The sequence below is a fragment of the Aquarana catesbeiana genome, linkage group LG03 (assembly GCF_042186555.1).
Source record: "Aquarana catesbeiana isolate 2022-GZ linkage group LG03, ASM4218655v1, whole genome shotgun sequence".
Classification (NCBI taxonomy): Eukaryota; Metazoa; Chordata; class Amphibia; order Anura; family Ranidae; genus Aquarana; species Aquarana catesbeiana.
In genome coordinates this window covers 541,469,761-541,495,395 of record NC_133326.1, presented here as the reverse complement: position 1 = coordinate 541,495,395, position 25,635 = coordinate 541,469,761, and the positions used below count along the sequence as shown (strand labels likewise).

At 42.5% G+C, this 25,635-nt stretch overlaps 1 protein-coding gene and 1 long non-coding RNA gene across 6 annotated transcripts in view; one reads left to right on the top strand and one right to left on the bottom strand.

Annotated features, from left to right (window-relative positions):
• SOX5 (SRY-box transcription factor 5) overlaps nt 1-25,635 on the top strand; it is a 300,676-nt gene that overhangs the window by 114,376 nt on the left and 160,665 nt on the right. The window contains exon 1 of one of the 5 annotated variants that reach the window (XM_073621456.1): nt 23,206-23,350. The exons of 3 other annotated variants lie outside the window; for them this stretch is intronic. In XM_073621456.1, the coding sequence (XP_073477557.1) occupies nt 23,263-23,350 (88 nt within the window). In that variant the 5' untranslated portion in view covers nt 23,206-23,262. Of the gene's footprint in view, nt 1-23,205; nt 23,397-25,635 lie in introns of those variants that run through there. One more of the 5 variants, XM_073621457.1, reaches the window with a different exon arrangement.
• Nucleotides 16,581-24,186, bottom strand: LOC141132709 (uncharacterized). Its single transcript, XR_012242957.1, has 4 exons — nt 23,396-24,186; nt 21,676-21,946; nt 19,690-19,748; nt 16,581-18,425 (listed from the first exon to the last, which is right to left on the bottom strand). It is a non-coding gene; the product is annotated as an uncharacterized lncRNA (long non-coding RNA).

Below are 25,635 nucleotides of genomic sequence, written 5' to 3'. Positions count from 1 at the left end.
TGTGGTACAGTAGTGACTGATGTGACTGGCTCAGTGTTCTCTGTACAGCAGTGCTGAATATCAGCGCTATATATAATAATAATATGACTGTGAAGAGACATTAGAATGTAAGCTCCTATGTTGCAGAGAGACTGATATGACGGGCTCAGTGTTCTTTGTACAGCACTGTGGAATAGGTTGGAGCATTATAGATGTATAATAATAGTGTGTGACTGTGGTAAGTTTTCTGCTCTCATCATCTACAGAGTTTTGGGAGTTCCCCCCCCCCCCCCCAATATTGTGTGCCCTGGCCCCTCTCCCTTACACTCTCCTTAATGTAACATTTTGGGTTAGTAGGGACCCGTCATAATGGGCACAGCAGATGTGCAGACCTGGAAACACTAAACAGATATATGAGCCGGCTTTCATCAAACACTGAAAACATCCTTCAGAGGGTGGACTGACCTTTTAAAGAGATGTGTACAACTCCCCCCTCCCTGCGGTTTTGGCCTACCTTGCCGGGTGTCCCTGGCAGAGCAGACAGGTGGCCCGGATTTTTGATTTTGGTGCATCTGAATTAATCCTGTCAGCTCAGCTGTTAAAACAACTGTCACCTCCAGCTGTTAGTCATTTTCCCTGCGCTGTGCTGCAGGTTGCCAAGTCTCGGGCCTCATCCTAACCCCCCCCGTATACATCATTCTCCGTTTTAATATCAGGATTCTCCCGCTATCCCCTCATTGTCATATCTGTAAGTAAGCTGGGATTATAAGGGGAGAACCGGGCGTACGAGATTCGGGCATGTAACTATGCGGTACGCGGGCACTGTGGATGACACGCTGCTACAGCTGCGCCGCCATGTGTTTTTAACTTTGATTGTGTTAGAGATTAGGCCAACGCTCTGCAGCTCAGCAAGCTGAACAATTTTATATCACAGCCGATTAAAGGGAAACTAGTGTATTGTCAGTGAGCACACATTGTGAACCTTACCTTAAATGTATTCCCAATGTCACTTTCTCATGTTTGTAGGTTTGCTGTTCCATATTTTCATGGGGGTTTGTATACTTTAATGCAGGCATTGTCAGCTCTTGCAATCAAAAGAAAAAAAGAAATCTTGTACAATTCCCATTGTTTACTGCTATTATCCTCCAATTTGGGGGATTTTTTAACCACAACATAGGCTGTAGTGTATGAGGGCAGAGCAATCCACATGTTATGTCCATGACTCAGTTTGCATACCTAGAACCAAACTGCCAGTAGAATAAAGTTAGTTTGCCCTTCTCTTTTAGTTCTGGGTATATTGACCCTGAGTTGGGTAGAACCCTGGCCTTGAGATGTGATTTCACCACTTGGTGGTCACTGAGTTAGGATGGGTTGTGGAGCATACGATAGTTTGTTGGAATGGGGCGGAAGAATTAATCTGGCTATGCCTGCCATAACAGCCAGGGCATTATAGATCCTCCCTGTTTTCTCTATGCAACTGTCTTTTCATATATTCCTTTGGAGCATCCACTAGGTGGCCGGTGACACCATAATTCTGGTGTCATAATGCTGATGTCACTGCCCCCTAGTGGATTCCAAGAATGTATGGAGAATAGACGGTAGAGAAAATAGCCAGGAAGTTTAGCTCACAGGCAGCAGAACATTTCCCATTGAGGGCTGCACACATCAAGATCCAGAATTGTCGTACAATAAAATCCTTTCACATTGTATCTTAAACTCGATAAAAGTGTGTTTGGCTTAAATTCCATTTTTAATTCGCAATCATTGTGCAACACTTGCTGACTTGTGTATGCTCAAAACATTTGGCAGGCTGGTTCATGTAAAGGAATTTGTAATTCCATTGATGGATAAATATGTAAAGAGGGCCTCTTCTCAAAATCCAGGGGCAAGCCCCAAAGTTATTAGCCAGCAGCAATGTAGCCTTATCTAATGTATGCAGTCAAAGTAAAAAGTTCCAATCTTGTTAGCCAGGAAGAAAGATGGCTTTTCCCGTCTCGTGGTGTCAGAACTAAAAAGTCACCGCAAGTCTTGTGATATAGAGTGCAAGGGGAGCTTCCTTCCTGGTAGTCACCCATCTGACAAATACACCTTGGGGGGTAGATGTACTAAAACTGGTGCAGCCGTGCATAGTAACTAATCAATGTCAATAAAACCTAGAAGCTGATTGGTTACTGTGCACGGCTGCACCAGATTGTGTGCACCAATTTTAGTACATCTCCCGCTATATGTCCAAATGTACATGTCCCTCCAAATTGTTCCCAGTGACGTGTACTGGTATTACTACAACATACAAAGACATTTTAGACAATTGTACTCTTTCAACCTTGTAGTAACAGTTTGGGGAAGGTCCTTTTTCTGTTTCAGCATGACTGTACCCCTATTTACTTAGCCAGCTCTATAAAGACATGGTATGACTAGTTTGGTGTGAAGAAACTCGAGTGACCTGCATAGAGCACTAACTTCAAACGTACTGAACACCTGGGGGGGAATTTAACACCCATTGTGGGCCAGACCTTCTCATCCAGCATCAGTACTTGATCTTACCATCGGGCACAAATTCCACTGGTACTCCAAAATCTTGTACACAGCCAGCTTCCTGTCCAGTCATTTATTCAACTATATCCAACTGACATAGAAAAAATTTTTAAAAATATACACTATCTCACAAAAGTGAGTACATCTCTCACATTTCTGTAAATATTTTATTATATCTTTTCATGTGACAACACGGAAGAAATTACACTTTGCTAAAGTAGTGAGTGTACAGCTTGTGTAACAGTGTACATTTGCTGTCCCCTCAAGTAACTCAACACACATCCATTAATGTCTGGCAACAAAAGTGAGTACACCCCTAAGTGAAAATGTCCAAATTGGGCCCAAAGTGTCAATATTTTGTGTGGCCACCATTATTTTCCAGCACTGCCTTAACCTTCTTGGGCATGGAGTTCACCAGAGCTTCACAGGTTGCCACTGGAGTCCTCTTCCACTCCTCCATGACGACATCACTGAGCTGGTGGATGTTAGAGACCTTGTGCTCCTCCACTTTGCATTTGAGGATTTCCCACAGATGCTCAATAGGGTTTAGGTCTGGAGACATGTTTGGCCAGTCCATCACCTTTACCCTCAGCTTCTTTAGCAAGGCAGTGGTCATCTTGGAGGTGTGTTTGGGGTCGTTATCATGTTGGAATACTGCCCTGCGGCCCAGTCTCCGAAGGGAGGGGATCATGCTCTGCTTCAGTATGTCACAGTACATGTTGGCATTCATGGTTCCCTCAATGAACTGTACCTCCTGTGTCGGCAGCACCCATGCAGCCCCAGACCATGACACTCCCACCACCATGCTTGACTGTAGGCAAGACACACTTGTCTTTGTACTCCTCACCTGGTTGCCGCCACACACGCTTGACGCCATCTGATCTGAATAAGTTTATCTTGGTCTCATCAGATCACAGGACATGGTTCCAGTAATCCATGTCCTTAGTCTGCTTGTCTTCAGCAAACTATTTGTGGGCTTTCTTGTGCATTATCTTTAGAAGAGGCTTCCTTCTGGGATGACAGCCATGCAGACCATTTTGATGCAGTGTGCGGTGTATGGTCTGAGCACTGATAGGCTGACCCCCCACCCCTTCAACCTCTGCAGCAATGCTATTTCCCAAAGACAACCTCTGGATATGATGCTGAGCATGTGCACCCAACTTCTTTGGTCGACCATGGCGAGGCCTGTTCTGAGTGGAACCTGTCCTGTTAAACCACTGTATGGTCTTGGACACAGTGCTGCAGCTCAGTTTTAGGGTCTTGGAAATCTTCTTATAGCCTAGGCCATCTTTATGTAGAGCAACAATTCTTTTTTTTCAGATCCTCAAAGAGTTCTTTGCCATGAGGTGCCATGTTGAACTTCCAGTGACCAGTATGAGAGAGTGAGAGCGATAACACCATATTTAACACACCTGCTCCCCATTCACACCTGAGATATTGTAACACTAATGAGTCGCATGACACCGGGGAGGGAAAATGTCTAATTGGGCCCAATTTGGCCTTTATTACTTAGGGGTGTACTCACTTTTGTTGCCAGCGGTTTAGACATTAATGGCTGTGTGTTGAGTTATTTTGAGGGGACAGCAAATTTACACTGTTATACAAGCTGTACAGTCACTACTTTACATTGTAGCAAAGTGTCATTTCTCCAGTGTTGTCACATGAAAAGATAGAATAAAATATTTACAGAAATGTGAGGGGTGTAGTCACGTTTGTTTATATTTATTTATATTTTATATATAAAATATATATAAACATACTATATTTTTTATAAATATAATGTATGTGTGTTCTAGATAACTAAAGATAATATAATATATAGATATATATTTTTTGCAGTCTTCACTCACACTGCTTTTTATATGTGTGTGCATGGTGAAGTCTTCATGCAAATTTGCAGTTGTCGTTGAAAATTAAATAACCCTAATGACCTCTGAAGAAAAAAACGTGTCATCTGTATCCCCCCCTTACGTATGATGTGGTGCGCTCTGCCTTCACAAGATCTGCGTCTGATCGGAGGCGCAGGATGAATGTCGCCCCCCCCGCTGGGCTGGAACATGTGGCCCCGGATGATAATGCCGTATGGTGGAGCCCCTGCCGCTATCGGCGCTCACAATCAATGTATCACTAATGGAGGCAGATTATCGGAGGCTCCCCTGCCTCCAGCGCAGTCTGTTATGTGGACAGATCTCTATTTTGCTCTGTAATTGTCAAATATCATTTTACACATTTTTAACCGCAGCTGTGTGACATTAGTGCGCACGGTCCGGTGTTTAGATTAATGGATCTGTGGGCCCCCTTCACTGCACCTATGGATATATAGGTTGCTTTAATGGGCTTAAGGAAGAACCACTGCATACGACCTCAAGACACCAAACTATAGATACCTGGAACACATTCACAGGAAGCTATTGTGTGTTTGTTTTTAGTAAATAAACATTTTAAAGTAATTTAACATCTCGTATAAGCTTTACCATGTTAAAGTGGTTGTAAAACCTCAGACATGAAATATGAAAAAAACCTATCCCTCTATAGTGTGTACTTGTCTCAATCCAGAGCACTAAGTGTCATTTTTGTCTGCTGTCTTGTTCCTCTGCTATAAGCATGACTCCCTTCTAACAAGTGTTCCTGATGCCAAGAGAAAAAAGGTGATGGGAGGGATCACCAGCTGATTGACAGCCTCAGCTCTGTTCCTGTGACCTAAATGAGGGGGGGGGGGGTGTCTCTTCCCTCCAATCAGCCTTCAGAGCTCTCCTCACTGAGGTAGCTTCAGCTCTCTGCCCCCTGCTTTTCAGAGCTGAGAGATCCTGTGTAAATTTTGCACTTTGAATTGATGTAGATAAACAGGTACAACTTATGTTGGAGGATTTTTTGCATCACCTAAGGCCAGTCACTTCACTGAGTATATGTGATGGTTTACAACCACTTTAATGTACTTTTTTTAAAAGTAATTTTTGATCTTTTTAAATCTGTATTTTTCGTTAAATCCCTGGTGATCCTGCCATGAAGGTACTTGTTGAGGCACTTCCTGTTTATAGGGTAACTATACTCAGCACTTGTCTCCCAATTGTACTCCTGTCATCCTGTCACATTGGTTTCAGCACACATCACACAGGCATTGTTCACTTTTGGTAACATACAGGAAACCCACTCTGAGAATACTATGCAGCCATCAATGTGGACAGGAAGGCATTAATCAGATTGCTTACATCATTCTGATCCATCCTAAGCTGGCCATACACTTATTGAAATTTGCCCGGTCCAGCAGGGACAAACCAAATTTTAAACAGTGTGTGGCCTATTCAGCTTAAATGAAGCCGGGTTTTTAATTGACTTCTGTTGAAGATCATGTCAAAACGTTTTCCAATAATCAGTGGCTGCGAATATATTCTGATATCAGTGGGTGCTTCTGTCAGAATGCAATGTCCCGGCAGAGTGGGATTCCTCCATGCACCTTGTTTGTGTGGATGGAGGAACCTTTTGATTTTTTTCCTTCAGTAAAACAATCCATGTGCCCAGCATTGTATGTAAATCTAAAAAGAGAACTCTATTAGGACTTAAGTTCCCATTAAAGCTAAATTCCTTCCTCTCCTCTAATGCATTGGACGTTTCTCCTAGTTGGTTGGGACATATGCCGTTATTTCACTACAGCAGTTGAACTGCTAACATGACTTCATGCAAAGGAACCTAGATAAATGGCTTCATTAACTCTTGTTCAGAATTAAAAACTGGTTTTCAAGGAGACTTCAGACCACACTAAAAGCTATGGCAGGAGTTGCACTTTAATTCCTCCCTTCCCTTTCACTAGCACAGGGGGGAATGGCTTACTTGTGCCCCTGGTGGTCTCATCTAGTACTGCAAGATTACTAACAATTATGACATCTGTGACCAGCAGAAGTTATCTCCAGTCTACACTGTACAGCTGGCCATAAACGGTGAGACCTCTCCCCAAGAAGGTTTTTTTCTGTAGTAAATGTAAGTGGTGAAGCTTCACTTTTGTAAAGAATACTCAGGTGCAAGAAAAAAAAAAGGCTTTTTTGCTTGCACATGGTTAGTTGATATGAACAGAGCGTTACCACTTTTACTAAGCTCTAGGGAAAATGAGTGCAGCTGCACTTACAAAGTGCACAGTCAATGTGCCTTTAGTAAATCTACCCCAAAGGGTGAATTGGGCCCCCACGGACAGATTTTCCATCGCATTGAATGATCTCTGTGTTTAATAACAAAGCTTCCTACTGTGAGGATGCTCCCCGCAACACAGACAGTGCCCTATTGTATCAATCAGTGCTTGAAATTAGGACTATCACTTGTTATTACAGAACTGTTTATGGCTACCTTCCACAGAGGCGGACACATCCCTTTCCCTCCAGGTTGTCACCTTTATAGCTCCCATATTAGCTTTCTACAACAGCACCAGGTCACATTTTGCCCTTGCTGGTCACAGTCAGTACTGCAGATTTATGTCTTGTGGTTGTTCACTATTTTGGCCTGTATTCTGCGGTTGGACCAGTCTCTTCCGCCTGTAATAAAGCCACACATGCGGTTCTGTGGTAGGACCTGTGTGAACGTGTCCATTCTGTACCAAGCTGTCACCAAGCACGCAGCTTACATGTCTTCTGACAACCTGCCAGCCCATGTAATTCATTGAGGTGCCCTCAGGCTACACAATAATAAAACATTAATTACCTCTGTGGCTTTCTCAAAGCAGATGGAGACTTAATTTTGTTCCTAATTATTAATATTGAATAGTCATTTCTTTAATATTACAATGTAACATTTGCCGTAAGGTCCCCATACAGCAGCACAGAAGATTGTTGGGGGTGGTCAGTGATTGGCACATAGCATGGTAAGCTTGGACAATGATCTAGACAGGAAGTTGGCTGCCTGTAGAACAGTAGCCCCCTTCTGCCTTCATTTTAAATCGTCTCACTTTTTAAAAAGTTCAGGAAGTGTGTTTTTTGCTCTTTGTCACTCTTTATTACATGTTTTAAATTAATCAATAATGGATACGGTTAAAGTGGACCAGTAAGTAATATTAAAATTCTGCAGGAAATGTATAAAACATGAAAAAAGGATCCAGGCTATCTCAAAGGTATCCAATAGCTTGCACCTTTAATAACTTAAAGTGAAGGTAAAGGTTAGTTTTTTTTTTTTTTGTTTTTTTTTTTTTTGTTTTTTTTTATTAAAATAAAAAAAAAGATGTTATACTTGCCTGTTTTGTGTAACAATATTGCACAGAGCAGTGCCTTACCTCCTCTTCGGCAGCTCCCCACTGGCGCTCTCTGCTCCTTCTTTCTTTCTATGATTGCCCCCTCAGCAGACCATGTGCTTAACAGGCACCCGTGTGGGCATGCTTCCAAACAAGGCTGTATGTACCTATAGACACACACCGTGTGGCTCATACACGCCCCCCTACTCCCTCACAGGATTTGACTGACAACAGTAGGAGCCAATGTCACCCACTGCTCTGAGTCTCCTGTGAGAAAAGGAAGTAGCACTACCGCGGACGGGACATCGCTGGATCAGTGGAGGACTCGGGTAAGTCTTTAGAGTTGGGGCACAACAAGTAGTGGAGCTTTTTTTTTTTTTTTTTTTTTTACCTTTTTAATGTAGGGAATGCCTTATGGTTAAAAAAAATAAATTAGAACCATTTTAAGGCAATAAAGGGTATCACTTAAAGTCCAAACTTTCTGCAAGGCCGCCTACATAAAGTCCTGACGGGTCACCATGTACAGAAACCGTATTATTTCTCAAAAAATCTACACCTTAAAAAGTCACCCTTGAGCTCCTTTGAATGACTTTGCCTAGGCTGAGATGGTGTACTCAGTCTGCTGCAGATAGATGGAAGCATTTCCTTAGTCTCTTCTCTCCCCAATGATCAGACTGCAACGTTATATCTTTATGGCAAGTCACAAGGTGAGAGGCAGCAGCAGGGGCTAATTTGTGTCTGACATTTGTAAACATAGCCAAGGACTGCACAGGCAGCAGGATTGACATGAATATGTCCTCTCTGAGCTGGCATCACAGTTCAGGGTGGTGGCTCTGGATGTTGCCTGAACAAAGCGGACACCATCCTGGAGGGAAAAGAAGATGTAAGCATTGTAGGAGGAGTATTGTGATGAGGTGGTGAAAGATAATAAATATCTGGTCATGTCATACTTAAAGTAGAACTATAGGCCCATTTAAAAAAATTTTTTTGGATCGAGCAAGGGAGGGTTATAACCCCAGTTGGGTTTTTTTTCCCGCCATCTGTGTCCCATTGCGGAGATTTTTATTAACTTCCTGTCCCATAGCCAAACAGGAAGTAAGAAGAAATCCCTGCTAATTAACCACTTGCCGACCAGCCACCGCAGATATACTGCGGCAGGGAGGCTTTATTGCATGAATCGCATACCGGTACGGCGCTCCGTGCAATAGCTATAGCAGGTACGCATGCCCGGCGGCTGCGATGTCCGCCAACCACCCGCGATCGCTCCACAGAAAGCCAGAACGGGGATCTGTCAGTGTAAACAAAGCAGATCCCCGTTCTGACGGGAGTAGAGAGAGCTCGTCTGTTCCTAGTGAACAGCAATCTCTCCACTCCTAGTCAGTCCACTCCCCCCACAGTTAGAAACACCTCCCTAGGCAACATTTAACCCCTTGATTGCCCCTAGTGTTAACCCCTTCCCTGCCAGTGTAATTTACATTGATCAGTGGCTATTTTTAGCGCTGATCACTTTAATGTCACTGGTCCCAAAAAAGTGTCAAGTGTCCGTTCTATCCGCTGCAATGTCGCAGTCCCGCTAAAAATAGCTGATTACCGCCATTACTAGTAAAAAAAAAAAAAAATTTATAATAAAAATGCCATAAATCTATTCCCTATTTTGTAGACGCTATAACCAAAAATATGCAGACGATAACATATCAACCTAAACTGATGAAGAAATGTGTTTTGTTTTTTTGTGATATTTATTACAGCAAAAAGTAAAAAAAAAATAGCTTGGTCATTAAGGGGGTAAATCCTTCCGGGGCTGAAGTGGTTAAGGGAATTCCTTGAGGACCCCCAGAAGTAGTGTCCCCATTGGAAGATTTCCCTTCTGTTACTCTTCAGGGGACAACCCAAAATTTTAGGATTTTCTTTTACTTTCACTTTTAATGATAATGGCAAACAGGACAAATAGAGAGGGTGAATCTCCATAACGGGGGCACAGACAGCAATAGAAACGGACACGTTATCTCATCCATCTCCACTTTTACCCAAAACTAAGAAAAAAAAAAAAAAAAGTTTTGCCTTTAGTTATACTTTAAACATTACTGAGCATGCTGAACCTAACATGGAAAATATATCTGGTTGTATATTTACTTCAGAACCCTGAGATTTGTTTTTATATTGTGTCCCCATATGGGGCTTTTTCCCTGGTTTTCTGTCTAGTCCCCAGAACAGGACGTGAGATTAATTTCTCACCAGCAAGGCCACAGAGAGTAATTGTACGCGCAAACACACACACTCACCCATTCTCTCTCTTCTCCATTCTAAACCAGAAGAAAAAGGGGTTGAGATCCTCACTTTATATTTAAGGGCTCGATTAGGGATGACTGTGTCTCATGTGATTTTAGATGTTTCAGTGTTGGACGGTGAATATTTGCCTTTACCCTCCCACACACCTTTTTTTATTCTCCTATAAACTTTTTGCCCACGATGCAGAGGCATTTTTGCTTTTCCGTGTGCGTCCCCTGTTTCCTCCAGCTGCGAAGCTGCCGTTTGCAGGATAATAGCCATTGCCGCGTTCTTGTGAGAGAAGCGATGTGTCAACGATGCTACTGCCACAGATTTCAAACGTCGTTGTGTATGAATGACTCAGCCCTAAAGCAGCTTTTAAAGCCGGAGAGAGAGAAAGCAAGAGACCAAGACGTGGGGATAAGTGGCTTTGTAAGTGTGAAAAGGTAAATATTCCCCGACCACCTACACTCGATATATGGCGGAACAATCGCAGCCTTTGTCTGAGTCCTGCGTGGACTTCGCCTGAGTGATGGTCTGCTGTTTTCCGCCAGTTGCTGTATGATTGTTGTATACAGAGCAGAAGTCGGCGTGCTTTTTAATTCACGTCAGGGAATGCAGATAAAAGTTTGTTTCAAAGGTGTTATTGAGGACACGTACATCAGACCAGACTATGCCATTGGTGCTGGCGTTGTTTGGTGATGTTTGACATGTACAGAATAAATGTGATTTTTTTTTTTTTTTTTTTTTTTTTTATCGTCGGAGTGGAATAATAATGACAGTCCTCAGTTGCAATGTTCTGCACTGGGCTATGCTTGCTCATACACCATATTTGGAGACCGTTGGGCAACTCGCTCTTTCTTTAACTTCCTTGTAGCACATGGGAACATTTTCTGATTCTGTGAGATGGCTCTGCACAGTGGTGGAAAGTTGAACACTGCCGGAGCAATTGTGGTCAGGTTGTTCCCCAGTGCTTGTTCCAATATAGATCTGTTAAGTCACCTTTTTCTCTGAGTCCATCCAAGCTTTATACTGTGTTGAGCTCTGATGAAGGGAGAGTGTTGTTGCCCCCGAAATGCGTTGGCGGGTTTTATATCACTTTTTTTTTTTTTTTTTTTTTTTTAAATCAAAAATCAAAGTTCACTTAGAATCTTTCATTTGGTTTTGGTCTAGTGCTTCTTTCGGTATTCCTATGGGTTGCGGTACTGTTGGCTACCCATCAAGGAAAGGCCCGGCTGTATGGTCGCTGCCTTGCCACATCGAGTGAACTTGCTTAAATTTTCCTTCATCTGACTACATGTGCAAGTCTAAAAGTTCACAGCACCTCCTTGAGTATGTGGTTCTGGAGTCTTTTTATAAAGGAAAGTGGTGGTCCTTTCTGTGGTCGTCTGTGATGAACATGTATTGTGGAGACTATATACATACAACTCTCTAGAGCAGGGTTCAGTGGAAATATAGGGTTCCTCCAGAGGTTTCTAGGGGTTTCTTGAGCAAAGAGCAATTTCTGCCTCACAGTTAAGTTTTCACTGACACCATTTATCTTTTTAGCTATCTGTAAGGCGTAAATTCTTCCCAATGACCACAAGTGTAAGGAGCATTCTCCCCACTGATCATCACACTAATGTATCATGAGTTAGACATTATTATCAGGGGTTCCTCTGTTTTGAAAAGGCTGAGAGCGGATGCTCTAGAGTAGCCTTTCTCAAGCAGGTTACCTCCTCAGTTTGTTAGGGGTCCCTTGAGCTGTAATCAGTGGAGACTTCCTGCCCTACCTAAACTGGCCACCATTGCAGAGGGCAACTTTCCACTCACCACCATCATCATAAGGGGTTACAGTTACACTGGCCACTAATGTTAGGGCACGCCACAATTTTATATATCTGCTTTTTTGTGTGAATATTTACATTTACTTTAATTTTAAGGGTTCTGGAGGGGAGGGGGAGGAGTATACAGGTTGAGAAAGCTTGTTCTTGAATGTAGCTTTGAAGAGAGACACTTCTCCTGGACCCCTGAGGTCTAGAGGACCCTTTTGTTTAATTTTCATGACCTTTTATTTTACTACGGAGACAGTTGCTGTGATTCTTTCTGGGGAATCGCGTGCAGGAATGGTCCAGATCGCATGCAGAGATCCCAACATCTACCTGCACTGTAAGTAACCTGTAGAAGGTAGCATGCAGCTCATCTATTTATAGGCACCCAAGGAGTTATATGTGGGAGGGGCATTTCACTGCCCATCTCTGACTGGTAAAGAGAACCTAAAGCTGGAATTTTTTTTTAATCTACCAGATTTCCTCATTCACACGTTCGACTTGGAGGAGGAAATCCTCCCCGTTTGCACTGTTGTATTCTGACAGCGGGGACTCTGTCTCTCAGAATACACTGATCAACACTGTAGCCATTGGCTGCATGTGCTGATTGAGTAAAAATTTTGCAACAGTTCTGTTCAAGAGAAGCCGATTTGTTAGATCGACTTCTCTGGAGTGGGATTGGCCATGGATGAATCAAAATTTGGCCAGCCCCTGCTGACCTGGCTGAATTTCGATCCATCTATAGTCAGCCAAATTTAAAGGTGCTTTAAGACACCTTTTGCTGAGTCACAAATTCTGGCCATACCCTTTACAGCAAATTCATAACTCCTGCTGGTTTCTGCCATCTTTGAGTCCTTATGATTTTGCATTGTGTTTAAGCCCTGATGAAGGGAAAGGTCTTTGAGCCCCGAAACATGTTGGCTGTTGTATGAGGTTGTTTGTGAACAGGTACTGATATTATGTTTTTGGACTCCAAGACTGGCGCTCTCATTACACTTTGTACATGTGACTCCCAAAATCTGGGCCCCCCTGTTTGAGGAACACCCCATATTTGTTGAGCATCCTCACCGAAGCTACTGTGCTTGATCACCATCCATCTCATCTACTGATGATTTAAAGTCAGCACATCATTTCTACTTGTTTTAGGACAGTAATTGTCAGACTTGTGGCTAATTCCTCATCAAAACTCACAGAAATGTATGTGCTGAAAAATATACATGCTGCAGTGGCATATCAAAACAACATTTCAAGGCAAAGGGAATGTGTGAATGCACAAAAGAGACACCGAAAGGCTGAGATGTGATATAATTGTATTCTTGATGGAAAAATGTAAGTAAATTCAAAGTATTGTTTTGTTTTTTTGGGTTTATTGCTTTGCTAACAAGTGACAGGAGATGTGATAAATGACTATCTGTCGTTTGTGGCTTTTGAAAGAGTGACTGGGGTGTTTGATCTAACAATTTCAGTGGAATAGAGGCCAATGTGCCGCTTCTGCACAGCGATTATACAGTATTTAATGTCCTTCTCTGAGCCTCCACCTAGAACATAATACGACTGTTTATCCTTGTGCCATGCGAATGTGGAGTGCAGCGTGGGCCGCAGTCTGGGTGTGGGGCACTGTAGACTGGATAAACATGGGATTTGGGCCACGCCAGGTCTTTTTCCTGGAAATCAGGTTGGAATAGAAAGCGAGAGGTGCTTCAGAAATGGCGGCCCATAACAAAAGGCCTGTGTTCTCTTCTCTCCTCTGCCACTGGAGAGCTTCTTGCATCTCACCGCCAGAATTCCAAACATTTCTACCGTACTATAGGACGCACCCGTCGCGGGCCTAACCTACACCCAACCTACTCAGACACAAAGATATATACACTGTACTTATATCCATATTTGTGGAAATTAGAACGATCGCCTATATAGTTCAGACACCTGTGTAAAAGTGGAGGCTTTAACCTGACTGCTAGATGTCTTAAGAATGAGGTTGCATATAAGGATCAGTTCACATTGCTGTAATGTTGTGCGTTTTCCAATTGCATTGTGCTCACATGCTGATGCAATTGTTTTAAATGCATTGCTGTGTGGTAGTGTACAATGTTTGATGTTTTATAAACTGTTGCATTCAAATAAAGAAAACTTCTGCCATTGCCAAGCAGAATAGCGCACTTAACGCTTTATAATGAACCTTCTTTTCTATAGGCCTCCAACACCTTAGTGCAGAATAAATAGTGCGTTCTGTCTTTGCTGCACTGCAACATAACACAGCAAAATGAAAACCACATATAGAAATTCTAAATTGTTTAGGTAGGAAAAAAAAGACAGTTGTAAAGATGTGAACAATTTTTCATGTGGAAGGATTGATCAAGGCAGTGGTTGTACCTGGAATATAATGGAAGTGATTGTGTATAATATCTCTGTACCGGAAGATCTTCTCACTATTCAGCAACAGCATTCAATAAACAAAATACAAAAAGAATGTGTATACAGTATATCTGGTATAAAATGAAAATATAGATCAGGAAAAAAAAAAGTGTATCTAGATCTGCAATGTGTGGTGATTTTAGCCATTCACTAAAACATTTGATAAAAGTAGACATGTATGTAGTTCAGGTGGCTGTGTCGCATTTGCCTGATCTTTTGAGAAATGACATTTAGTACATAGAGGAAGCAAATGCCTTTTATAGTTCAGGATCATGTGTCACAGCGCATGCTCATCCCAGATTCTGCAGTGTCAGACAGTCAATGGAATTACAATGGACGTTTATGTAGTTCAGGCCTCTGTGTCAGCTGCTGGAAAGCCTCTGCTTTATACACAGGAGGTTTCCTGTGTGTCATTCTTCAGTGCCTGATATCTTCCATACCAGTGAGATCAGACTGTGGAAGACTGGAAAACAAATTGATTTCTTTGATTATAATGGACTGCAAAAGATCTTAAAGGAACACTCCACTTTTGCTGTTATATTGAAATTATTAAAAGCTTAACTCTGGCCTACTCTGACGCACACTGTGAGCGTCTCACAATAAGCATTAGGGTGCATTCACACCCTGCCTGTGTTTTAGAGGCAAGAACTCCAGCCGAGGTTCCCGTGATTAGTTGGGAGTAGACAGCCATATTGAAAGCAATGGGAGGCAGCCGCCTCTCACAGCTATTGGTGCTCACTTACCTGTAATCTCAAGCAGCAATCACATGTGAGTGATGGGCCCTGGACCCAGGAAGTCTGCTACCAAGACGGATCGCTTGCCTGTGATTGCTGCATGAGTGGACGCGATTAGCTGCAGGAACCCGCTACTTCCCATTGCTTTTAATATGGCTGCCTTTCACAGCTAACCGCTGGAACCTCCTCTGGGGTTTCACATCTCATCGCTGGCAGGGTGCATTCGCAGGTGTCAGAGCCTGCCTAATCTTCTGAATGGGGAGCATCCAGCATCATCTAACGCTTCCTCCTGGGCCTGATTATCCCCGACCCTTCCCTTTCATTGGTTGGATTTCAGTTCCTTCAGTCGAGGAAGCTCAGCATCAGGAGTGGGTGTCAACTAGGATAGTCTTCATGCAAATGCACCTTGCCTAGGAACGCCCACTTCTCCAGACTGACATCCACCCATCCATGCAATTTAATATTTGCATAATTCATCCCAAGAGCCAGCCCACTGCTTGAATCAGGGCTGGGGGCTCCTGAAAGAAGTTGGAAGGCAGGGTTCTGTGATGAACAGCTCTCTGCCCCAGCCATGATCAGCCTGGCTTTCATGGAGAAGCTTAGAAACCCAGAGATTACATCAATGGGTAGAACATAAGGTTTTTATTTGGGCATTTCATTAGCAATTTGATTGGGGGCAGGGGAAGAGGGAGGAACCAGGGAAGGAAAGTATTTTTTTTAGGTTTTGGATAGCGGAGAGGGATTAGAACATCTGCCAGTTTTTATTGACCTCTGTGTCCATGTTAGGGACACAGAGGTCACCCCATTTGTCCTAATCATTTATTTTTACTGTTGGCACGGACAATGAAAGAAAATCCCAACTTTTGGATTGTCACAAAAACTGAAATAAGGAGAAATCTTCCAATGAGGACACTATTTTTGGTGACTCGGACAATGATTTGGGATTCCCTCACTTTGTAGGGATTTTCTCTCATTTCCTGTTTTGGCTATAAGACAGGAAGTGAAGGGAAACCTCCCCAATGCAACACAGATGGCAAAAAAGTCTGGTATGGGTTCTAACTACTAAGAGTTTTTGCCTTTTAGTTCCACTTTTAGCTTTTAATGATGGCTACACCTGCCAATTTCTTATTCCAGGTTATTACAAATCTCAGTTTCAATATACAGTTCTTTAAAATCCATCCTTACTATATTCAGAACACCCCCAGAAATGTCCTACGTGTTTGATTGGCTGGCTGATTTTCCCAGAGGTCTGCACTGAGATACAAGTCAAATCTCCAGCAATTGCATTTTCATTTTGGGAGATTCTCTCTAAAGATCATCATTCTAAAGGGACGCAGATTCTGAAGCTTTTTTTTCTCATTACAACACTGAGGTTGTTCAGCAGTTTTAATGCACACTGACCCCCCCCCCCCTTCAGAAATCAGGTGAAACAAACAAATGTAGAGAAGGAAATGTGAAAGAAATGCTTTCTATGTATATAGTTCACCCAGAGGGGTTGTACAGGTTCATATCGAGGAAATATTCCTTCTCCAGCTTTTCTACACGAAGAACAGTATACTCTGCTGGGTTAGGGTTTAGGACATTGCAGAACTGGTGATGCTTTTCATGAAAAAAGCTCTTTATAAACCAATGCTGTTTTTAAATGTTTTATTGGATTGTCATCGCTGTAGCTCTACTCTTCCATTTACAGAGTATTGTATATGAAGGAAATGTGAATTGCACTGTTTATATTGGGTGAATGTTTTCACTTAGATCCAGCCAATCATGATTTGTGAATTGCTTGATTTCTTTTTTTTTTTTTTTTTTTTTCTTTTTTTTTTTGACAATATGCCGATTACCATAATTGGTGAATCAATTGGCAAATCTGAGAGAAATGGACAGGACAATTTTAAAAATAGGCAAAATTGGTGGGATTAAAATCTCCAGTTAAAATAACACTGTTTATAATTCGGCTGGATAAGGAGATGATGAATGGACCTAGTCTCTGGGTGCCACAATGGGAAATGCCAGGAGGAGTCGGGCCTCTCTGGCCATGGAAAAGTCGGCTGTCCCTGCGCAGTCTGCAGGCCTCGGATAATGCCGGCGAGCGGCGGAATAATCGGGTATTCAGTGGCCGACCTTGTTCAAAGCTCAGAGCCAGAAACTCGCATCACCGCTGCCAATTCTGTGTGAATGCCGTGTGTGTGCTGGGCCGGGGGCCGGCCTCTTCCTGTGGGCACCTTTCCACCTCGTCTGTGACTGGCGCAATGACAGTAGGGCTATTGTTGTACCAGGCCAGCCCAAGAACTGCTCTTCACAGAATTCCACATCTATATACATACTAATATTATTACAAGCATTTATATAGTGCCAACAACTTTATATACTGCCCATTCACATCAGTCCCTGCCCTCAAGGAGCTTATAATCTAAGGTCCCTATTTCACATGCATAGCCAATTTAGACATGAGCCAAATAACTAACCAGCATGTCTGGAAGTAGGAGGAAACCGGAGTTCCCGGAGAAATCAACACACAAGCACTGCAAGAATATGCAAACTCCATGCAGCTAGTGTCCTGTTCCAAGAATTAATCTGAGGACCCCATAGCATGTGTGCTGACTACTAATCCACTGTGCTGCCCATTGACTGTCCTTCGTCATCTGTCCCAGGCAGCACATCCTAAGATGAAGGGCTGTGACCGTGCTGCTGTTCCCTTCTAGGCCTGTATTGCAGAGGAGGCGCTGCATACGTCTGGGGGAAAAAAATGGTGATTGGCAATAAAACAAGTTATATATTTTTAGATATTCTTCCAGATGAGCCCCATAGATAATAAATGATTGACCAGGAGTCCTCTAATGCCTATTGGTGCTTTTATTTGGGGTGGCCACACACTGTCCAATCCTAACAGACAATGAGATGGATTGGACAACGGGACCGTGAAAAGCAGTTTCACTGGCAGCCTATGGGGTTCTTGCAAGCCTTGCAGCAGATTTGAGCACCGAAATCCTCGTACTCGACCAGCTTTAATTAGTCTTCTACTTGGATGTGTTTTCTTTTTTTTCCCCCCAGAATTGCACAAGTTTCAAGTACAGAAGGTAACTTAAAACAACAGTCGCCCCGCTTTCCCTTTCAGAACTTCTCTAATTAAATAACGTCGCGGCTGCAACAAAACTCCAGATTTCACTAAAGGAAAATGAGTCACTTCAGTGTCCAGAGTTAAAAGACAAAAGGCTCTTTCTTTAGTCGGAGGTTCTCCGCAGGGGGGCTTCACACTCCGGCAAGACTGAAATCCTCATCAGATGTCGCCTCAATTCTGCCGCAGTTCACAGCTCGCTCTGAAATCTCCGCCGTCAGTTTTTTTCGCTGCCTTCTCCACCTTCAAGCTGCAGAGTGGAGCAAACTTTCAGCTTTATTATCTTCAACCAGAACGAATTCATCATCACTGCAGAGCTGCTGAATTGTATCCGTTAAGACATATTGGAAAAGACCAAATCAGTCCTAGGTCAAAAAAAATAAATAAAAAATAAAGATATGTTTATATATTTGGTCTATGCAGTCCTTTATCGGGCCAATAACAAATTTAAAATTCTATAGTGTAATATTTCATAAAAGTATAGTAGTAGAACTTGATATAACATGCATAGTAATACCACAATACACTTTTGCCTATTGAATACGAGGAATAAATCAGTAACATATAGACGGATACAATAAATCTTCATTGTGTGCGACAATCCCTTGGTGATGATAGGTGCCTGAAGCCTATCTGAATCCACAATTGCCGCTCATCCGAAAGTGTTGTACAGGGGTTGTTGTGAAATCTCTCTTAAAAATTCTGACCCCCCCCCCCTTCCAAGTAAATAGGGTGACAGCGTTGTGTTTATGTGCACTTATGTGAAGCAGTGTTGCCATCCTTCTGTGCCTTCATGAATAGAACTATAACTGCAAGTTCCGACCCACGCTTTGCATTGACCCATCCAACAGCAGATTGACTGACTGACAATAAGACCAAAATTAAGAAAAAATTGGACAAAAAAATACCACTTTCAAAGCAATCGTATGATAATCTGATCGTTAGTACACAGCTTTTGAGAGCCAATCACAACAGTTCATGCAAAATTATCCAAAGAGACAAACTAAATATTTCTTACAACAAAAGAATGAACGGTTTTCGTTTAATCATACAGTATTCGTCCGAAAAAAATCAGAAGACCGCGCATGCTCGGAAATGAAAGAATACAATAAATTGCTTATTCTGTCGTATGAAAATTTTCCTAACTTTGGTAACCTATTTGTTTTCGATATGACAGTAGCATGGAAAAAAAAAACACTATAATTTGTCCGATTATTCTCATCGTGTGTACCAGGCTCAAGGCAGCACAGTACAGCCGGGCTACAAAAACTTCCATTTGCTCAGTTTTTATTAATAGGTGCTTTATGCAGAACAGGAGATAAAACTGGAATATAGAGATGAGATCACATTTCTATATGAATAAAAGTAGAATTTTGTTATGATTATGATGATAGTTATTATTACTTTATGTATCTAAATTACAGGGTACTTAGAATGATATTTTTTTGTTATTTGGTGAAGATGAGTACAGATGGCTGTATTCAGGTCTGTTGCTCGCTAAGACTCAATACATACAAATTGGACTCACTTGCCCCGCTCCTCATGCAATATCATTAAGTGGAGTAATTACATTAGTGAAATCCTACTGCATGATTTATCTGTAGTCAGGATTTATGTGAGACCATGTACCTGCACGAATCCTCCATTCTCGCCGTTCCTCATAGGATATTTTAAAGACTCCGTTTCAGCTGTAAACCAGAAGAGAATACAGCATGAATAAAGAACTGCCAGCACGCTGGATGATGAATGAGAATCTTGAAATCTTAAGTGCAACACAAGTTGTGGTCACGGATGTTTAAGGGGCCGCTTCTTTACAGGGCAGATATACAATGTATTGATTGTGATTTACACAATTCTGTACAAAATATCGTGCTGGAAAGTTGGCCCTAATGTACCATTTGGAGGCTCCACTTCTCATAACACCACTAAGGCCTCTTTCACATTGCAGCTCAAAGAAGCGACTCCTACAGGGGTTTGTGCTGTTTTCAACTTTTACTTTTCTCTGCCTGTTTACTCCGCTCCATGTTAGCCAATGTGTCCATGCACACAGTGGCAGGGAAGTTTACAGGCAGAAAAAAAAAAAATCACTTGTGCGTTCAGGAGAGGAGCTTTTGAGCATAAAAAAACGCTCAAAAGTAAAAAAAACAAACAAACATGCATTAGCGCTCATAAACGTGCATTAGTACATGTTAATGCATTGTAATGGCCCGACACAGGAACGTGCATGCAAAAACATGGCTTTTTACTGTGTTTGATTCTAAAAAACTCCTGTAGCTTAAAAAGCATTTTTGAGCTTCATTGTGCATGAGGCCTAAGGCTGGATTCACACCAATGCATTTTTAGTACTTTTGCAATTTGTGATTTGTATTACAATCCATTTACCATGGTATCCTATGGAACACGTTCTGTTGTGCAAATCTGCAAAATGCAAAAAGCACTAAAAATGCATAGATGTGAATCCAGCCTAATGGTGCTTTATTATATATTTCTGTGTATTAGAACAACATTTTTGTGTTAAAATAATTACTATACAATATTTTGTACAATTATCTACTTTAAAGTTCAATATAGATATATTACTGTAATCACTTTTAACATCATGGACAGTAGCTTTACAAGTGATAGGAATATCACTTAATTGGCAGAGGCAAATCAGAATTCTTGCATGGTGATGTCATTCCCTTAATGGGAATACATATTTAAAGTCACATGCTGGCTTTCTATATATTCTGCCAGTTTCTGGCTTTGTTTTTGCCCACCTCGGGGTGTTCAACTTCTTCAGTTACATCCTTTAATAATGTAAAATTAATAAGGCGTGCAATCCTAGGAACTCCCCACCTGGTTAGTGGGAACCCCTTATAATGGCACAACTGGTGTGCAGACCCCCAAACTCAGAATAGGGATGGTGGGAATCCCTCACATAATGGAAAGTTTTACAGAGCCTGTAATTTTGCACAGGGTTGATGGGAGCCCCTCATCATGGGCACAACAGGTATGCAAAGCCACAAACTAAGCACTGGGATGGTGGGAAACCCTCAAAATGGACACAGCAGTTGTATAGATCTAGGAACTTGGTGCAGGGGTGGTTGGAGCCCCTCATAGTTGACAAAGCAGGTGTGCAGAGCTGGGAACTCCAGGTCTATAGACCTGGGACCTCAGCGTAGGGATAGTGAGAGCCCCTCATAATGGGCACAGCAGGTCTACAGACCTGGGACCTCAGCAGAGGGATAGTGAGAGCCCCTCATAATGGGCACAGCAGGTCTACAGACCTGGGAACTCAGCGTAGGGATGGTGGGAGCCCCTTATAATGGGCACAGCAAGTCTGAAGATGTGGGAACTCTGGGCAGCAATGGTGGGAAGCCCTCAAAATGGGCACAGCAGATCTGCCAATCCAGGAACTCAGCACGGGCATTTCATCATTAGAAACCCATGACTAAACAGTTTTGCGTAGAATGGGCCTTTTACAGCAGCAGAATTGTACAATGTGAGCGATTTCCCACTTTTGATACCAATTTTTTTTTAATTTTTTTTTTATTGCTGCTTTGATATGGCAGAAACGCACACATGTAGTCACCAGTATCCGTGTCTCGCCACTATGTGCGCCCATCCACTTACTGTGCACGTTTCAGTTGGGTCCCGAAGTGTAGCAGGGGTTAAACTCAGATCTCAGAGGTGCCATTTGTCCTGCTGTGTGTAGCTTGTTTGCACAGCTCTTTGGAATGTGGCAGGATGGTTTCAGAAATAAGAGGCTTTGTGCTTGTGTGCTGAAACAATAGGACGTTCTATTCTGGAGACCGAGACACCAAACACTGGTGCTGGACATACACTGCAAGACTTCCATTGATCAGTTTCCAGAATATTTCATCAGACCCCACGAGGGACAGACCTGGGAAGACATGGAAGGGCAATGTTTATCATATGTTTTATTAATAATAATCATTTACTGTAAATAGCTCTGACATATTCCACAGAGAACACAGAGCCAGTCAAATCAGCCTCTGCACCAGAGGAGCTTACAATCTAATGGCATTCCACAGTCATACACCATTATTATTATACTTTTTATATAGCTCTGACATATTCCACAGTGCTGTACAGAGAACAATGAGCTATTCACATCAGTCTAATTTGGTCAGTCAGTCTGTAGGTTAAGTTTTTGGATTTTCAGAGGAAACTGGAGCCCTTGGAAGAAACAAAAACAAAGGCATACCCTGAAGGAACCGATCCTCTGACCCCAGCGCGGCATAAAGGTTTCATTTATTTTGAAGTGCATTCACTGTATGCTTGTAACCAACGATAAACCATCTTGTTTTATCTTGTAAAGCACTGTACAAACTGCTTGCACTACATACATTCTATATAATTCTAATAATAATGCTAGCTGAAAGTTGAAATTAGGCTTGCAGTGGGAGTGTCTACTCTGTACACTGATAGGTGGGGGGGAGGGAGAGATTGCAGGATTTTAAGAGCTCAGAATGGTGATAATCAGTAGTATTTCAAAGAGCAGGCAGGTGGCAGTGGTGCAGTCAGCAGAATGCCATCCCTTAAAGGTGATGTCCACATCCCATAGTATGATGGGGGGTCATGGAAGAATATTTGCAATACTTTACAAATATGCCACCAGGTAAACCTGTTTTTATGTATGTCTTTCTTGCTTGTATTAAGCCCTTGGGGTGATGCTGTGAAGTGAGAGTTCAGTGAGATTGGGACAATGTCCATTTTTTTTTTTGTTTTTGTTTAGTAAAAAAAAAAAAAATCCCTGTTCAGTCCTATCCCCATCCCCCAAGGGACTGGCGACTCTGTAATGCAGCCTTCTCTCCAATGCCAACCACTGTATTAATAGCCCTGTTTTTGCCCCATAATGACTCCCAGAGAGGACAGACCATTTGTGCCCCCCTTTCACTTGTCGCCGTGGCCGGATGAGAGGGCCGGGCCATTGTTCCCAGCCCGACGGCACCTGTTGGAGAGACAGCTGTCACAAGAGGGTTAAAAAGGGCTGCAACAATTAAGGGCATAATGTGTAGAGTGTTGTCAGTACAGCTGCAGGGGGACATGATAGGGCCAGGAGAGGTAGCGGAGGCCTCCCCCCCCCCCGCCCCCCCCTTCCTCCTCCTCGGTCTCCCCTCCCCCCTCCCCTCCAGCCACAGGGTCCTCTCCTGCGCTCACTGGAGCACATTGTCAACTCCAGGCAAACTTGCAGTAATGTCAGACGACGAGGGGATTGGGCCGACGTGTGGCGTCCTCTGCGAGCCCAGCACCGCTCCGGTCCCGGATTGTCACAGGAGCAAAGGTGGCCGTCCCTTCTCTATCTATGTCGTTGTTCTGCCCAACCGACCGTAAGCCGCTGTTTTTGTCTCTTGTTTTTGTCTTGTCTCCGTGCGTCGCTTGTGGTGTCATGGGAAATGTGAGTCTGTGACTGAGCCTTTCCTGGCTGCGCTGCACTCGGCGTACACTTGGCAAGGCGACAAAACTGGACGCACTCTGAAACAAACTCTGTTTTCTGTTGTGTGTTTTTTTTTTTTGGTTGGGAACGCCGCTGCTCTTTTTATTTTTTTTTTTCCTCCCTCGAGTTAGTGACGCTGCTGGTTTACTGTGTCAGTTGGTAAGGTCTGGGGGAGCGTATGAAATTCATTAAGTTATTTAAGACGAGCGCGGGCGCGCACCTCTTTCAGCACGCTCGTGCAGTTTGAACCCACATGGGGCTGATTTAAAGGTGACAGCTGTCAACTGCCGAACGGGGAAAGCCGATGGATGACCCTTTTCTGCAGCTGTCATCTGAAGGAGTTTATTTTTTATTTTTTTTGTCTTATTTGTTTTGTGATTTTATTTCATTGTCCTTTTATGATTTAATGATTATCGATCTTGTATTACCTGACACTGATTGAGCCATTGCACAGATAAACTGCCCCTAGACCTAAAACCAAAATGTGCTTGTTCAAGAAGATTGTCTGAAAAATCACAAGATGAGAACATTGATCGTGTATATTCGGGTTTTTTTTTTTTTTGTTTTTTGTTTTTTTTTTTTGTTTGTTTGTTTTGCTGTTGCATGAATTCATGTTTTGTTTGTCTACTTGTCTTAAAATAACCAACCGCTTATAATATTCATGCGGCTGTTAAGAAGCGAGTAATTTAGAAGATTTAATATTTTCAAGGAAGTTTTTACATCTGTCTTTTTGTTTTAAACCCTATTAGATGTACTTGTTTCATACTCCTGAATGCTACTTCCAACAATTTTACTCTTTTTATAATTTGTGTGGAATTGCCATCTGGTATAAATTTTCCACCATGCTGGTAAATATCTGGGCTTTGGACTGCGACTTGCCATTCAGTGTTCTCGATCTTAAGCAGCACATGAAACTCCGATGTGAGAATCTTATGTGTTGCCAGTATCAGAGCAATTATTCCATATATCAATATATTTCTCAGTTTGAAAAGATACATTTTTGTGCAAAATGAAGATTGCAAGGATGGAAGAATCATTGGGCTTATATGTCTATAAATATAAAGTTAAAAAACCCGCAGTGTGTGCCAATGATGTCTAGTTTTTTGCAGAACCTGTGAGGAGTATGATGAGTTAATATTTATGTTTAAAAATAGACTATTTCAGTGAAATTCAGGAAGAAAGTAAATGGATTTTGGAGTGATTTTACAATTCATGCTACATTCTGAATCTTTCACACTATTGATTTATTTGTATGGAAAGCAATGTGTTTGAGGGGGCACATGAGACGGGGATCCCCTGTCGATGGGACTCGGGTTGAAGTTATTTCAAATTGTACCGGTTTATGCCTTTTATGTTATGGAATATGTTGAGATATAACATTTTATTGTGACACATTTTTGGAGATTTAAGTGAATTCACTGATACAATTTGAGCAAGTGTGAATCAATAAATTTGTTTGGAATTGCTGTGTGCTTGCATATTTGGCTACAATATATTTTGAGGTATCGTTATCACGGTGTAGAGAGGCTCCGATCGTGTTTAAAGCTGTCACAGTTCCTCTATGGATTTTATTTTATTTATTTTTTTTAATTCTCCAGCATTTACTGGCCACACTGTGGAGGGCGAAGCTGTCCCTCGGCGTGCCCGCTGTGTGTGGAAGTGGCAGAATGTTGGCACATTTCTCAGGGTCGCATTGTTCCAGATGACGGGATCAGTCTTAGGAGAGGTTGGCATGTAGAGAGGAGAGGGAGAAAGAGGCAGCCGAGTGACAGAGCGCCAGGATGTCACTTTAACAATACTTGGCTCCGGCGGACAGCCATTCACCACTGGGTATTGCCATCGGCGCTGATGCGAGGAAGCATATGTGAGGAGCAGAAACTTGGGTGAAGGGAACACATACGCCATATTAATACATCATGCCACACAGCGGACTTAACCCCCGCCGTGCCTGAGCACAGCCAAACAGTTGTCTGATTTATGGCGCACAGAAAATGCATGTCTGTGTACATGTTGTATGGCTGTCTTCTTATGGAGAAAGGAGTGCTCAGAAGGTGTTCAATTCAGTGCAATTCCTTCATTCCTTCACTCGACCAAGTTCTAATCCAACTGTGCAACTATCCATGATTTCAAAA